The sequence below is a fragment of the Pipistrellus kuhlii genome, unplaced genomic scaffold (genome assembly GCF_014108245.1).
Source record: "Pipistrellus kuhlii isolate mPipKuh1 unplaced genomic scaffold, mPipKuh1.p scaffold_m20_p_1, whole genome shotgun sequence".
Classification (NCBI taxonomy): domain Eukaryota; kingdom Metazoa; phylum Chordata; class Mammalia; order Chiroptera; family Vespertilionidae; genus Pipistrellus; species Pipistrellus kuhlii.
This window is the reverse complement of record NW_023425404.1, coordinates 134,541,236-134,557,504: the sequence shown is the minus strand read 5'-3', so window position 1 is coordinate 134,557,504 and position 16,269 is coordinate 134,541,236. Positions and strand designations below refer to the sequence as shown.

The following is a 16,269-nucleotide window of genomic DNA, read 5'->3' as shown; positions in this document are numbered from 1 at the left end:
TTTGTCTGTTGTTTTTGTTTTTAGCAGATGGCCCATACCTTCAAATATTAGAGCAACCTAAACAGGTAAGAAGATGAAAGGAGTGGGAACTTTCTCTTTAAATATTAGATCCATAAGTCGAATATTAATATCTCAAGCACCAAAAAAATAGTAACTGAATTTTGTGAAGGAAGTAGCTGATCTAGAAGACCAACAACTTGCCAAATTATGTAACAACTTCATTCGTCCATTTGACATTTCTCTTAGTCATTCTGCAGACCGTCCTGAGTCTCAATGCGTAGTTCTGTAAAATTTCCATTAATTATAGATCCTTGGTATCTTGTATCTCCACCAACTTTGCTTACCAGCCACTCCCAGGAGAGATAGGCTCTCTCCATTCATACATAAATAACACATACGTGCAGCTCACATACATGCAATTACATCCGTCAGTCGTGTCCATCACACGCAGTACTTCTTGGCCTTCCTCCCATCTTGAGTAGCTCCAGCCTCTTCTTAGGGTAGATCATGTACCCTAAGGTATTAAAACCACCAGTGGGAGATGAATTGTATTAGAATGGGCAGTTGAGTTCTCTCCTTTCTGGTGTTAACTTTAGACTCAGCCTCTTTGTAGTCAAGAGAAGGAGCATTTTGTTTCCTCAGGTTCTTCCTCTTCCCACTGGATTCTGTAGAGGATCTCTGGGAATAAAAGTGGCCTCCTCACCCTGCTTCAGATCTGCCGATAATAGTGATTGGAAAGTGGGTGGAACCGGTGCTATGAAAGAAGCAAAAAGAGAATCTGTAACAACTGCCTGTAGATTTCAGTTATTAAGAGCTAGACGTGATAGTATAGTCCAGTGGTCGACAAACTGCGGCTTGCAAGCCACATGCAGCTCACGAGCCACAGTTTGCCGACCACTGGTATAGTCCTCTACAGATTGAGGACAATCAGTAAATTTCTAAATAGATGTGCTTACCAAATTTGTGTGAGACCATGGGTTTGTGTACCTGTGTCCTGCACTTATATTACCCAATACTCTTCCTAAATGTTTTTAATAGCTAGGGTGAGTGAGTGTAGCATTTAGCAAATGCTAACTAGGTCAAGAACTTAAAAGCAATTGTTGTGGTTACTATAATTGTGGCATTATGTATGTATTTGGATTTTGGTCAACATTTAAAGGGTATAAATATCATAACTATGACCAATAGACTTTCTTTAAAAGGCTGAACTTAGATAAAAGTTTTTGGTATGGGAACTGGCATGCCACATGAGATTTTGGGGCATTGCTCCAGTAGCTTATAGGTGACACCACCAGACCCCACAGTCTGCCAACATTACTTTCCTTTACTTCTCTCCAATTCCGTAGTGGTGACTTCTCCCAGCTGCTCACCAATTCCCTCCAACACCCTCCCAGGGGAACTTTATCCCTAAAATTTTGTGCAGGGGTCCGGCCTCCTGGAAAATTTTCTATTGTAATTGGAAGATCTGGGTCATTTGTAAAAATGAGAAATTAACTAAGTTATTTGTCTGCATACCAAATCATGTTTTCAAATATCTGTTTTCATAAGCATAGCACCACCACGAGAATTTTAAATGCATTTCTTATTATGGCTCTAACAGTTATAAGGAAAAATTGGCATTTATAATTTACCTTAAGGTATTTCCAAAATTCAAAACGTAATTCACTATACGTGGAGATGCAAAAGCTCATGCGAGTAAAACAATGTGTTTATTTACCAAACTGATATTATTTTGATGTCTGACTCCAGTGAAAGTAAGAAAGTTGTATTCAAGTCAGACTTTCTGACTGGGTGGATATAGGTTTGCCTTTGAGGTTGATGACTCATTCTAAGCAAATGGAGATACTGAGATGAATAGCTGTGGATTCACAAACCTTTAATCTCAGAGACACAGAATCAGAAATGCATCTAGACTATGCATTTGAAGACACTCTATCTTCCTTTAAAAAAAAAAAAAAAAAGAAAAGAAAAGAAATGTCTACCCTCAGGTTAAAATTCCTTTAGAACTTTAGATACTTTTATACAACCATGAAAAATATCTATTTTTTAAGCAAGCTATTAAGACACATCTCTTTACTCATATTCTACTTGATACCACTCCCAGTAAAACATAAAAGTACACATGCTATATTTTTCCAACTGTCCTCAAGGAATTTTGTGATTCAAGATAATGAATTCCTTTATTGCATTTTAAAAAATAAAAGTTAGAAAAATGTTCTTTTTTTCTTTGCAGTCTCTTTGCCACAATTCTCCCCAGTTCTGACAGAGATGAGTCATAGCATAGACTGCTAATCTTTAAAATATCCAGTTCTGTTGCATATTATTCATTGGTAATTATCTAATATTGTTTAAAAACTGAAGTATTTAAATTGAGTAGCAGTCAAGTGAATTTCTGCCTTTATTCTGGAGGCTAACTGTTGCATATGCTGATGCTTTTATTTTCTAAAATACATTTTATTGATTATTTTTACAGAGAGGAAGGGAGAGAAAAAGGGACAGAGAGCTAGAAACATCAATGAGAGAGAAACATCCACCAGCTGCCTCCTGCCACACCCCCCACCGGGGATGTGCCTGCAGCCAATGTACATGCCCTTGACCGGAATAGAACCCGGGACCCTTCAGTCCTCAGACTGACACTCTATCCACTGAGCCAAACCGGTTTCGGCTTTTTCATTCTTTTCAAAGCCCATTTAACTATTAAAAATAAGCACCAGCCTTTGTCTACAAAAGGTATAGGGCTAAATTTGTATTTTTTCAGTTTTAATTTTTCGAGAGGCAAAATAGAAGAATTGCCCCTCAATGACTAACTGCACCTCAGAAGTCTTCTCTAGAGGTGAAGTCCCACTTTGACAGGTTGATCACACCTCCAGACCTGTGACTTGAGAAGCTTTCCTTCACCAGAGAACTTACTTCAGGCCCTCTTCATCCCCTGAAGCATGCTATAGTGCTGAGCATCTTTGAAAATCAGGAAGATCTCAGAGAGTTCCAGATGCCAGAGATTTAAATTCACTCGGGACCCCTGGACCACTCAGAGACTGTATCCCAGGACCCTGCACAAGGAATAATGAAATGTAGTGCAGCCTGAGGAGGGTGAACATTTTACATGGATGGATGAATTCAAAGCTGTTAAAACCTTAGTGTTTGCCCAGCCAGTGAGCGTCAACCTATGAACCAGAAGGTCATGGTTGGTTTCCCACTTGGGGCACATGCTCGGGTTGTGGGCTCGATCTCCAGTGGGGGCCCTAAGAAGGCAGCCAATCAACGATTCGCTCTCATCATTGATGTTTCTCTCGCTCCCTTCCTCTCTGAAATCAATAAAAATATATTTTAAAAAATCAGAGTTGCTGTGACTGTGCTGGGTAGAAGCCCCAGCAGGGAGCAGTGGGTGTAAGGAGCTCCTCATGGCCTAGTGATCTAGCACTGTGTAAATGAAGTCAGTCGCACAATAAAAATAAATGACAGGTGAGGTTATTACATAAAGTATATTAACAAACTCTTTTCACCAAAGGGTGAATTTGAGAAAACCATCCAGTTAGTGATTGTATAATTATAAACGACTAATGCTGCCACACTTTGGCTTACATCATTATAAAGTTGCATCTTTCAGGAAATAGTTTGAAAGTACCCTTAATATTAAGATTATGAGACCCATTCTCATAATTGCCCTTATTTTACTCTTTGTATACAAATTATAATGGTTAGTTTTGTAAATCATAAAATGTTAGAACTGGGATAGGTCTTAAATGTAGTCTAGTCCAGTCTCATTTGTATAGATTATAAAAATATAAGACTTAGGGTTTTTTAGCCCACAGTAGTTCATATAGTGAAGACTTCCGGCTAACTCTGCATTGATTTGCAACAGTTTTCAAATTCTTGGGTTAATAATATTTAAAGAGACTGGTTTTTGACTCATTCAGGTCAGTTCATATAGAGAGTGTGAGCCTGATAATACCAATAATCAAAAATCTTATCTTCTGAATTATTGAGAGAAACTGGCCAAATGTGGCATCTAGCATAGGATGTGTCTACAGCACTGACATGCTATATTTAACAAGGCATTTCTGTATTCCCTGCTGAACCAACTGTAACCAGAGTAGATAAAGGAATTCCTTTAAGTAAGAGTCAAAGAAGCATAACTTGGAGTGTTAATATGGCCAAGTTCAGAGCTTGGCAGCGGCAATTTGAGATGAAGAAGCTCTGGTTCAAACAAGCTGCAGCATGTCCAGTCCAAGGCTAAACTAACTCTTCAGCAGTTCACTCCCCAGCTGTGCATAGCAGGAGAGTTTCTACAGGGTTAGGGACCGCTCTTTAAAGCCACCAGTACACAAAATACCAATTAACCTCAACGTTCATAGTAAGATTATGGGAAAAGTGGTTTTCATTGTCATAATCCTTTTCCACACATTTCTTATTTTTTTCTCTCTTATCTAATACAACAAATGAATTAAAACTTTGTATATAGTTTGTCCTGGTACTTTTGAGTAAGTATTTCTCAAATGTGTTGGCTCTGTGCTCACCTTTCCAGAGAGGATTTCGTTTCCGTTATGTCTGTGAAGGCCCATCCCATGGCGGACTCCCCGGTGCATCTAGTGAAAAGAACAAGAAGTCCTACCCTCAGGTCAAAGTAAGTTCATGATGACTTCCTCTGTGGGCTTTGGAAGATTTGATTTCCTAGCAGTGCCAGTGAGGAACTGCTTTACGTGAATGCATTTGGCTTTTACCTCCAACCTGAAATACTCACATAATTATTGTTATAATTTTCATATAGAAATGTGTCTCTTAGCAACAGAAGTGACAGATTTTGAAACCTCATTATTATTTCCATTCAGTAGAAATTATTTCAACCTTAGCTAACCAACCTTTACTATTCCTTCATCACTTTAAAGGTTTTTTTTTAACTGTATACCTCTTGATACATTAAGAAATCTTTAAAAGAAGCGCTTGATTTCAGCTTTTTAGAGATTTAGTGAAAGTTGAAACAGATGACTGAGGGTATGATTGGATAGCATAGTATTTAAGATCATGCATTTAGGTCCAGACTGTTACTATCTGCATGGCTTTGACTAGGTTATCCGCTTCTAATCCTCAGTATCCTAATATGTGAAATGCAGAAATATTGATGGTATATGCTTTGTAGAGTCTCTTAGACTGGAAGTACTACAGGGTCTCTGCTTGGCAAATGGACATTCACACGTGGAAGTCCCTGGAATGTCTCTCTTGATGATGCAACACTTGATGAATGTGTGCTTGGTCAAACCCTTTACACACTTTCAGGTTCTTTCTCTGTTTGTTAATTTAAGAAGAATATCTTTATTTAAGTTAATTTGAGTTTTTTACTTTCATAAATGGTGCCATGTTTTGTTGACTGATTGATAATGGTTTTGGGGATAAACCTGCCAACAATTGCAATTTCATTGTTTATAAAAATTTGTATTGTTCAATAATTCAAGGCTTCAGCAAAAGGTTACCATCTTAGTGCCCACTAAGATGTACCCTTTAGGAGATAACATACGTTTGGCCTCAGTGTTTGTGTGTGTTCTTGTGAATCAGTGAAGGACAGCAGGACAGGCCCTCAGGACAATCACGATGTCAATGAAATTTGTCTTTGGTTGCCAGGTTTGCATCTTGTTTCTTCCCTTTTCTCCTCCCCACTTCTAGCCCAGATCTTTCTAATTTCTTACCCCTGTTCTGAAACAAAATACAGAATACTGTGATGTCATTCTTTACTTTTTGAATGAAACCCACCCATATTATCGAGTGTGGATTCTGCCAATCACATTTGCATTTTAAGCCTCCTGGCTCTCCTGTGGAATGAAAGATGTTTTTCTTCTTCAGGGTTATTGAGCAGGGTAAATACAATGTGTTTAGCTCAGAGGAGATGACACTCTTATGGTCACAGTCTTTGGAATCTACATGAGGAAAGAGGAGAATTAGCATTTATTAAGCTCCAAAGATTTGCCAAGTGCTTTGCATATATTACCTCTTCTAATCCTCATAACAACCCTAGTAAGTTAAATGTTTAATGCTTATGAGGAAGCTAAGGCTCCAAGAGAAGAATTAACTTGCCTTTCTCACAAGACTGTGGCTCTTTATCCTACAGCTGACTATTGCTCATTGAACTTGCACATGGAATGTGTGCATTTGGGTTGCTCGGGCAAAGACTGAGAGGGCAGTTTGTGGGAGGACAATGGTAAAATAGGGACAGAGAATTATAACTCTGGAAAAAAGGGAGAGAGCGGCTCAGGGGCCTCAGATATTAGGGAATCAGATCCAGCACTTATCTTTTCAACGTATGTATCTATGTGCCATATACATACATACATATATACATACATACATATGTATGTATACTGTATATTCAGTATATAAATATATATTTAGTATGTGTTCATGTTTATACTTGTGATAGGATAATAGAAAGATATATGTTATCAGCGTTGACACTGGGAGTTTTTTCTAGCCTGGCTCTGTACAAAAATATAAATTATAGTATTTTCATGAGCGATTTACTTCTATTGCTCTGGTCTTTTGTGGCTGAGTAGCCATTTTTGATACTAACAAGTATATGGCGTTCATTAACTTTGCTGTAAGTGTGTTATCTAATTAAAAACTTTTTGCATCCATTTATGCTCAGTCTTCTCATGTGGTGGTTGCTGCCTTACATTTACAAAATAATTAGAAATGAAATAACTCAATGGTCCTTAGATATTCTTATCAGATTATAGTTTCTGTATAAATGAGTTTAATAATCAGTGGGATATACAGATATATAAACAACTGATACTAAAGGAAGTCAAAATCCACATGTATAAATTGGTCATTATTAAACTTCAGCTAATGGCTTTATTATTCTAGCTACCCATTTCTTTTTTATTTACTAATTCTGCATGTATCTATTAAACATTAAACATTTAATCCAGTTATAAGAAGAGGAAGAACAGTGTAGGGGTCTGTTACAAGCTGGCAGTGTTCTTCTAGCCTGCTCTCGTCCACTGGGAGTTTAAATAACTCTGTTGTTTGTTACAGTTAAAGGAAGTAATTTTATTTATCTTAGGAGCTCTTGAGCAGAAGGATGGGAAGGAGGAAGAGAAAGCAACAACCATAAGACATTTTCTCCAGAGCTCTTCTCCCCATATCACTTTCAATGGTCTTTTCATAATGAATAGATGAGAGTGACCTTTCTGTTTACAGGGGGGTTTTAAATCCCTTTAAAAAGTTTGCAGAGGAAAGGCTTGCCCTCATTGTATGTCTCCTCTCTCCTCTCGGGAGGACATTTACAACTATACCTGTGCTCTGCAGTAGGTAATGAGGCACCCACTCTAGGTGAGGTTGTGAGGAAAGCTGTGGACAGACACAGCTAGACCAGGGGTTCTCAAACTTCTCTCTGTTGACATTTTGAGCCAGAAAACACTATCGTAAAGGGATTTCTAGTGCCTTATGGAATATTTAGCAGTATCCCTGGCTTCTACTTACCAGATGCCAATAACATCCCTACAGCTGGGACAACCAGAAGTATCTCCAGGCATTGCCAAATGTCCCCTGGCAGGCAAAACCACCCTGCTTTATAAACCACCCATCCGGATGCAGTGTCCAGTCAGCCTTAACCTTGTCCTGTGCACGCTTTTCTACTCGAAAGCTGTGGTCGTAGGTTACAGGGGATTGCCTAAGTATATTATTTGGCAAATGTACCTTTCCTGATTATTGGTAGATACTTATTTTCAAGATGATGGTCATGGTGACTATAATCTCTTCTAGAACTTCTGAACTAGCATAGGTGGAAATTGAGAAAGAAAAGAGTATATATTATATATACCCACCTATGCTAGTTCAGAGGTTCTAGAAGAGAAGTAAATATATCTTAAATATTCCATACTCTGTGATAACTGCATATCTGGAAGTTAACGTATGAGTTCTGTTGGCTCTTGGCATCAACTGTTACAGAAGGGAAAGTGAAAGTGGAGAGGGGTTCAGTCAAGGCAGCGCCCCTGCAGAGCCTGTGTGCGCAGTGGGAGCCTCTATGGACTGGTCCTTATCCAGCGTCCGTGGAGGGAGGTGTAAGGGCGAGTGCCCCACTTACACTCCGCAATCTATTCCACAGGGACTTCAAAGGGAGGGCATTTACATTGACTGGGGGAAAATATTTCTGAGATTTACATACACTACGTACTTAATAAAGTACATTGGTCAGGCTTAACTGTGGAATGTGATGGGCTCTGCCTTTTCCTCACCTACAAACCAGTACAGCCTCTTTCCCTTCTCTCCACTGCACCTGTCATGCCTCTGAGATCACACTGCTCCCTTGAGAGGCCCTGAAAGGCAGGTGGCTCAGCGTGCCCTCAGTCACATGCAGGCAGCAGCAGAGGGTCGGGGCCACCTGAAAGCCGTGGGGACTGGCTGAGGTTGGGGGTGCAGACCCGTAACTGCTTTTCAGACCATGAGAATGTGTAACCTGCTAGGCCCAGCCTCTTGCTGATTGTCCACATATTCCACAGGTTAAGTCATTTTAAAACCAACTCTACGAGGCTGCACCGACCCTCCTTTTTCTACTGAATTTTGTCCCGTGTTTGAAACTCTGTAGGCTCAGCTTAGACACTGTCTTACTTTGTTGAGATTATTTCTAGAACTCAGACTATCGCACCACCTGGTGCTCTGCATGTTTATTTCAGGTCAGGGAACCCCAGTTAGCTTTCTAGAGTTTTGCTGTGTAAGTCGTCACATTCCCTTTTAACAACTGTTTTCATTATAAAGGATTTCAAGCATAGAGAAAAACTGTTCACTTAATAACAGACACCTGATATCACCATCGCAATTTAATGCACATTAACATTTTACATTAACATAAGAATTTGCTTCTGAGCGCTCTCCCTCTTTCTAAAATAAAACCTAGTTCCAGTGAAAGCCCCACCCATTCACCACTTTTTCCTTCTTCAGGCATAGGCTTCTATTCTGAGTCTTCATTCTCTGAAATGTTTCCACTGGCTTCGTCCTTTACCAGGGCAAAGAAGGGTTAAAGCTGGGCTTCGTTGAAGATTAGTGTTCACTTTGATCCTATTGATTCCTCTTTACCATCTAGATAAAACTTCACAATGAGCAGAGTATTCTGACTTTTACAGCAAATCATAATAATAATAATAGAAAAAAATCTAAAGTAAATATGCAGTCTAGCTCTTATGTCTTGCTTTTCTTTCCTTTTTTTTTTTTAATAAAACTTCTTGTTGTTAAACATTTAAAAATCTATTATGCTGTCCTATAAAGTTTCCCTTTAAAGTTTCCTCAGTACTGATTTCATCGGGAGCTCCTAATGGCAGAGGCTGGCAGAAGAGCACAGGCACCTTCCTTGAGGCCAAGCTTGTCCCTGCCTGTCTTTGACTCAACAAGGAGTGCCAGGGAAGGCTCATTTCCCTCTTTTTCCCGAAAGTTATGCATGAGATTTTTATTAATCAAACACAACTGCCTTCCTCTTCACAGAGGTGGACAGGTGCCAGCCGGAGCAGCCCCACGGGGCCTCAGAACCTCCCTGTTTTCTTCCTGAAAGCACCCATTCGCAGCTGAGGTGGCATCCTCCAGTGGGGCTCGCCCCATGCCAAACAGAAATCAGCACCGGGAGCCTTGACTCTAAAATACAGCTAGCTTGCCCGTGGTATTCTTATTTTCTCTTTAGTTATCAGTATCAAATGCATGGATAACAACAACTAGAAACATAGCTGATGATATGTGACTATTTTTATTTTTTATATATATTTTTATTGATTTTTTTTTTTTTATAAAGAGGAAGGGAGAGGGATAGAGAGTTAGAAACATCGATTAGAAAAAAACATAGAGCTGCCTCCTGCACACCCTCTACTGGGGATGTGCCCGCAACCAAGGTACATGCCCTTGATTGGAATCAAACCTGGGAGCCTTCAGTCCGCAGGCTGATGCTCTATCTACTGAGCAAACCGGTTAGGGCAGTGTGCCGATTTTTAATCACATGTTTTCTGCAAGCTGATTGTCACTTATGTTTTCTTTTCTGAGTGTTTTAAGTTGACCCGGAGGCATATGGTGAAATGGTGAGGTCAACAGCAGCTGTTTTGTTGTCCTCTCCCACCCCCCTGCCAAAATTAATTACTTTCAAATCAATTATTGGTGCCTTTCACTGAAAAATCCTAAATGCTAAGTTTCTGTCCAGGTCAAATAAAGACTGACTGATCTGCTGTGGCATTTAAGGATATCACATATCCTTGCATAACCTTCCTTTCCTTTGTTTGGACTTGTCTGGTTTGGGAGGTTTGCCATTTTAAGGAACTAGTTGTAATACCAATTTTGAATAATGGAATCTGATTCAATTACTGAAAAAAACAGGGAAGATAACCAACAATCAATTAGGCAAGCATATAGAACCTGATCCATAGCATTTATTAAAATTTCCATCAACACTCCTAAGCTGTTCTCTATTTGCCTATGTTAATAATGGAAAATCACTGTATTCCCTATGGATAGAGCCCTGTGTTATATACACTGAGTGGCCAGATTATTATGATCTCTGAACACATAATAATCTGGCCACTCAGTGTATATCCTATATAATAAAAGGCTAATATGCAAATTGTCTCCTCGACCAGGAGTTCAACCAGCAGGCAGGCCAGCCAACTGCCCATGTCCCCTCCCCTAGCCAGGCTGGCCAGACCCCACCCATGTAGGAATTCATGCACCAGGCCTCATATATATATAATATACATATGTAATATATATACTACGCGTTCAGAGGTCATAATAATCTGGCCACTCAGTGGATACTGAAGAGAAGGGCTTTGTAAACTGGATCCCTTTGGGTGGTTTCAGAGGATTTTGAATTTCTGAATTTATATGCAGCATTTTGTGTATGTATTTATACACTTTTCTGGGGAGATAAGTATGTCCTTTTATCAGATTTTCAAAGAGCAAGATTCAAACAGTTAACCATTGTCATAGAATACACGTTACTTTAGTTTTTTTACAATAGCTAGTTAAAAAACTAATCCTGTATAATAAAAGCCTAATATACAAATTGTCCCCTCAACCAGGAGTTCGAAGGGACATTTGACCAGGGGGTGGGGCCAGTCACCCGCCCACAGCTCCTCCCTCCTGTCCACCTTTGCCCCAACCTGCGGTGGCGGCAGGCGGCCAGGGAAGGGAGGCCCTGGCAGGCCACTGGTGCATGAATTTCGCACACTGGGCCTCTAGTGTGTATATAAATGTCTTTTTATTTTTAATTTTGGTACTTTTTAATCTTATATTTATAGTTTTGCATTTTTACCCATTTTTACCCATTGTAAGCAAGTTGAAATACTTCAGGTTGCTCACCACAGAGCCCAGCAAAGCCTCCCCTTGCTTCAGCTGTAGGGTAGAAAGAGACTTGGTCTCAACAGCCAGTAAAGGTGACTAGGCTTCCCGGCTTTTTCTCTCTTGCTCTTCCATAAATTCAGCATGAAATTATTCAATAATGGTTGAAGCCAAAGGACAGAAAACAAATTCACTGAACAGGTATTCACTGAGTACTGTCAGTTCCTGCTCTAACAAAATATTGCCTTGTAGAATTTTTTTTTTTAATAGCCCTCTAAATTCTAAATTCACTGTATATATTCACAGTCTCCATTGTAAACGAGAGGAAGCTATTTACTAGGGGAAATTTCTAGCACAGATCATAGCTGTGAAAATTTAGTCCATAGAAGTGATTAGAACCATAAGTTCTTGGAATTTACAAATTGCCTGAATTCAAGTTTCATTTTATCGGTCCTGGTTTGGGGACTTTCTGTTGGCCATTCCCATTTTTCTCCCTTAAATGCATCATTGTTCCTAGGACCATTGCTCATGCTGAAGCAAATCTCTGATGGCTTCTTCTAACCCCAGTAAAGGTTGCATAGCATGTCCTCATTCCATTCAGGAATTCAGGTCTCATTAACTCACATACTGATTATTCTTCTTGTTAAGATGAGAATATACCCAAGTACTACACCCCCAAATGTGTAACCCCTCCTCCATCACAGAGAAACGTTTTCAGCCTGTCAGCAGGTGTAGGGGTGAGGCTGTAAACAACCCTGCAGGCACAGTCTCCTCTCCTGACACTCCAGGTGGATGCCAGATCAGAGTCCTCTCACCTCCATTTACCTCTGTGGGGTCTCAGGAGGGTGGACTGGGAGCACGTGCAGACTTTCACAGACATGCCTCTCACTTTCAGGTCCTCATCTACCCAACAGAATGATTACAAGGATAGCTTGCTGAGCTTATTTACATCATCTCATTTAACCATGACAGTAGACCCCTGAGGTAGGTTCCATGGTCCTCGTTTGAAAAATGAGGAGATGGAAGGAAGCCTAGTGAATAAAAAAGCTTACCCTGGGTCTCACGGACTTTCAGAGAGGGAGCCCAAGATTGCAGTTCAGCAGTGTGATTTAAGATTTTACACTCTTAACCGTGAATTATCATCATGTTAAGGGTCCATTTCTGCTCATGGAGGTTCTTTAAATATGCATTTCTTGATCATGGACATGCATCAGAATCACCAAGAATACTCTAACCTCAGAGATGGCTGGGACCCACTCCACACATGCTATATCACAATGAGTCATTTAGCCAACCTGGGACTATATGATAATTTCTAAGGATTCATTTCTTACAATGACAAGGTTCAACAACAGATAAAGGACTAGGTAAACCATAGTATAATCAGGGATAGAATATTATGCCACAGTTTTAAAAAATAATTATGAAGGCTCTATACATCATGGAAAACTGCTTATGATCCAATGCTGGGGTAGGGGGTGGGGGAGAGAAAGAGAGATTCTCCAAACTGCAATCATAATCACAGAAAGGATTTAACTCAGTGAAAAAGTTAAAATCAAGATTACGGACAGTGGAAGAAAGAATTACCAAAATGAAAAATAAATCTGAAGTAATGTTGCGGAATGCGGCACAGAGAGACAGGAAACTTGAAAGGAAATGTGAGGTGCAGGGCACAGGAGAAAGTAACCAGTGTCTAATTCAAGCGCTGGAAGGAAGTGATATAGCTGCAGTTGCTGGTCCTACACTTAGGGGTTCTAGGTCTGAGGTGAGGTTCAGGTGGCTTGTGGACCACACTTTTAGGTTTTAAAGATTAGCTCTGATGTCAGTTAGTCGGGGCAGGTCATGATGTTGATTCCTAGCTTTGCGACTAACCAGTGATGTTATTTCACCTGGCCAAGCCTCATTTTCTGCATATGTAAAATTGAGATAACTGCTATGTACTTCATATGTATATGTATAAATTGAGCTGATCAATGCATGGTACCTAGTAAGTCCTTAAAAATAATACTTGCTTCTATTTGTATATACATTATTTTGAGTATTGGATGGAAACTTTGCCGATTGGTTTATGGAACATGGATCTACACAGAAGCTTCACCAGTTCCCTTTTATTTTCAGCGCAACCTCTCTACTCAGTTTTGCTTTGACTGTTTATTCCATGTCCTTCTTTTCTCCGGGATTATTAATTATTAAGGTGGGAGATTGAATCCAGATGCTGGGCCAAAAGCTAACTTTTATATGCAACACATGATTTCTTATGAAAATCTTATAGGTAGCAGGAGTCCAGAAAGGAATTTATTGAATGACTAGGGGCCCGCTGCACAAATTCATGCATGGGAGGGGGGGGTCCCGCTTGGAAGTGGGGCCGGCCAGGGGGAAGAGGCAGAGGGTGTTCTGGTCATTCCACCGTTTGGTCAATTTGCATATTACCCTTTTATTATATAGGATTGTTAGGCTCCTTAACTGTTTTCTCTTATGCACTATACATATAAACATTTGCACGAGTATTGTATTAGTTTCCTAAGGCTGTCATAACAATTTAGCACAAACTGGTGTTTTAAAGCAACAGAAACTTATGCTTTCACAGATCTGGAGGCTAAAAGTCCAAAATCAAGTTGTCAGCAGGGCCATACTTCTCTGATGGTTCGGGAAGAATCCTTCCTTGCCTGTTCCCAGCTTCTGGTGGTGCTGGCAATCTGTGGCAGTGCTTGGCTTCATCACTCCAATTTTTGCCTCTCTGCCCATGGCTGACCTCTTTCTAACACTCTGTGTTTGAATCTCCATCTCCTCTCTCTTATAAAGATCCCAATCATTGCATTGAAGTCCCACCATAATTCAGTTGACCTCATCTTAATTATATCTGCAAGAACCCTGTTTTCAAATAAGGTCACATTCTGAGATTCTGGGTGGACATGAATTTGGAAGGGGGAACACTAGTCAACCCATTACAAGTATGTTATAGCATTAAGCTTAAAAATCAGGGGTCCTGAAAGTATAAGATAATGACCACTCTAGCCCATGGTGCATTGGGAAAGACATTTACATGTACTCATGATGTTCCCTTATATAGCATCTATACTAATAAAAAGTTAATATGCTAATTATACCAGACATCCTTCCAAACATCCTTCCAGACAAAGCCACAGTTTGGGGGCTGAGGCAGAGGTAGTTAGGGGCCACCAGGTTGGCAGGGGAGGGCAGTTAGGGGCAATCGGGCAGGCAGGCAGGCAAAGGTGGTTAGGGGTGATCAGGCAGGAGGGGAGCATTTAGGGGCATCAGGCAGGCAGAGAGGATAGGGGCAGTCAGGCAGGCAGGCAGGTGAGCAGTTAGGAGCCAGCCATCCCAGATTGTGAGAGGGAAGTCCAACTGCCGGTTTAGGCCCGATCCCGGCCGTCAGACATCCCCCAAGGGTTCCCAGATTGGAGAGGGTGCAGGCTGGGCCGTGGGACCACCCCCCATGCACAAATTTTGTGCACCAGACCTCTAGTTATTATATATTTAGGGAGTAGTAGAAAATGTTTCAAGTTGGAAAAGTTTTCCAGTATTTTTAATAATTTATTTAAGAAAGTAATTCCTATTTTATTTCTCCATTGACTGGATGATGGGCCTTAAATACTGTGGTATGCTAGTAAATCTTTAATAATTGGTTCTCTAGGAAACAAAATAAGCCCTGATTTGTAGCATTTGTCTATTTCCTTGATGTAAATATTCCCACCATGGCCAGTTTCAAGTTATCAGCATGAAGTCAACTGGCTTGCAAAATTTCTGAAAATTTATCAACTTTTGTGAGCAGGTCAAGCCAACTCTAGCATACCACTGCAAGAGTTCAAAAGGAAAACTGATATGAGATCACAGCCTAGATATTACCCCAATGAGAATAGTCAGATCAAGAGAAGATAATTAATTGCTTTGTATAAGGTTCTTTATTTGTGTGTTATATAATACCAGGGACTTTGCAGGATCTGAATAAACCAAATAAGTTGCTAAAGTGGAGACATGTGTGACATAGTAGTTAAAATGAGCAAAATATCATACTTGAAAGCAAGCTAGATCTTACTCAAGATTATGCCCTTACAGATGGTGTGATCTTCAACAAGTCACTTAATCTCTTCCAACTTTCTTTTGCTCATTTACAAGATGAAAATAAAAATACCTACCTCACAGGAATAGCATTAGGATTAAGTGAAGGAATTGACATTAAAGCACTTAGCGCCACGCCATCCCTGGCACATCAATAGCATTAAATGTTCATTCCGGACATGTTTATGTCTTTAATTTAAAAAATCATGAAAAATGCCTATAAAATGATGCTTAGCTCCATGAAGGCAGGGATGGGTTGTTTTGTTTTGTTTTGTTTACTGCTGTGTCTCCAGTACCAGAATAATATCTAGGTAATGTGTGTGTGTATATATATATATATATATATATATATATACTGTATATATAATATTACCTATAATAGATGCTGGAACCATCTTCCCAGAAGAAGTGCTAATACTATTAGCTATGGCTAAAGAAGAGAAAGGTGACAGTGTAGATTGTTATTGAAAACAGTAAGAGTCTTTAAGCAGCCTTCAAGGCTCCTCCAACTACATTCCATCTTGTTCGTCCCATCTCACTAGCCTTCCTTTCCTTTTCCTCCCCTACCTCACCACCTGTGTGCTAGTCCCAACGAGTTAGAACACTAGAATTTAAACCTTAAACGTGTTAAGAAATTCTCCTGAATTTAAGTGGGCTTTTTCTGCCTCAGTTTCTCTATCCATTGGAATCTTTCCATGGCAAGTAAAAGAAAACACAAGTAAAACTAAGCAATAATTAAAATTTATTTGTTTAAAAGGCTGAAAAGTCCAAAGGAAGAGCTAGCTAGCATCAGACATCACTGGATTCAGAGATGGCACTAGACCATGTAGCTTCTCTCTCTCTCTCAGCCCTGAGTTCCGTGGTGTAGGCTACCATCGTCAGCTCCAG

At 40.0% G+C, this 16,269-nt stretch overlaps 1 protein-coding gene across 12 annotated transcripts in view; it reads left to right on the top strand.

Annotated features, from left to right (window-relative positions):
• Positions 1-16,269, top strand: part of NFKB1 (nuclear factor kappa B subunit 1) — a 136,530-nt gene that overhangs the window by 35,648 nt on the left and 84,613 nt on the right. For 8 of the 12 annotated variants that reach the window (XR_004983020.2, XM_045570387.1, XM_036410292.2 and 5 more), the window contains 2 exons: positions 25-65; positions 4,526-4,624. Coding sequence is in view for 11 of the 12 variants with exons in the window: in XM_045570387.1 (XP_045426343.1) it covers positions 25-65; positions 4,526-4,624 (140 nt within the window). In the remaining variant the exon portion in view is untranslated. The remainder of the gene's footprint in view (positions 1-24; positions 66-4,525; positions 4,625-16,269) is intronic. The other 4 variants (XM_036410281.2, XM_036410285.2, XM_036410316.2 and 1 more) reach the window with 2 other exon arrangements.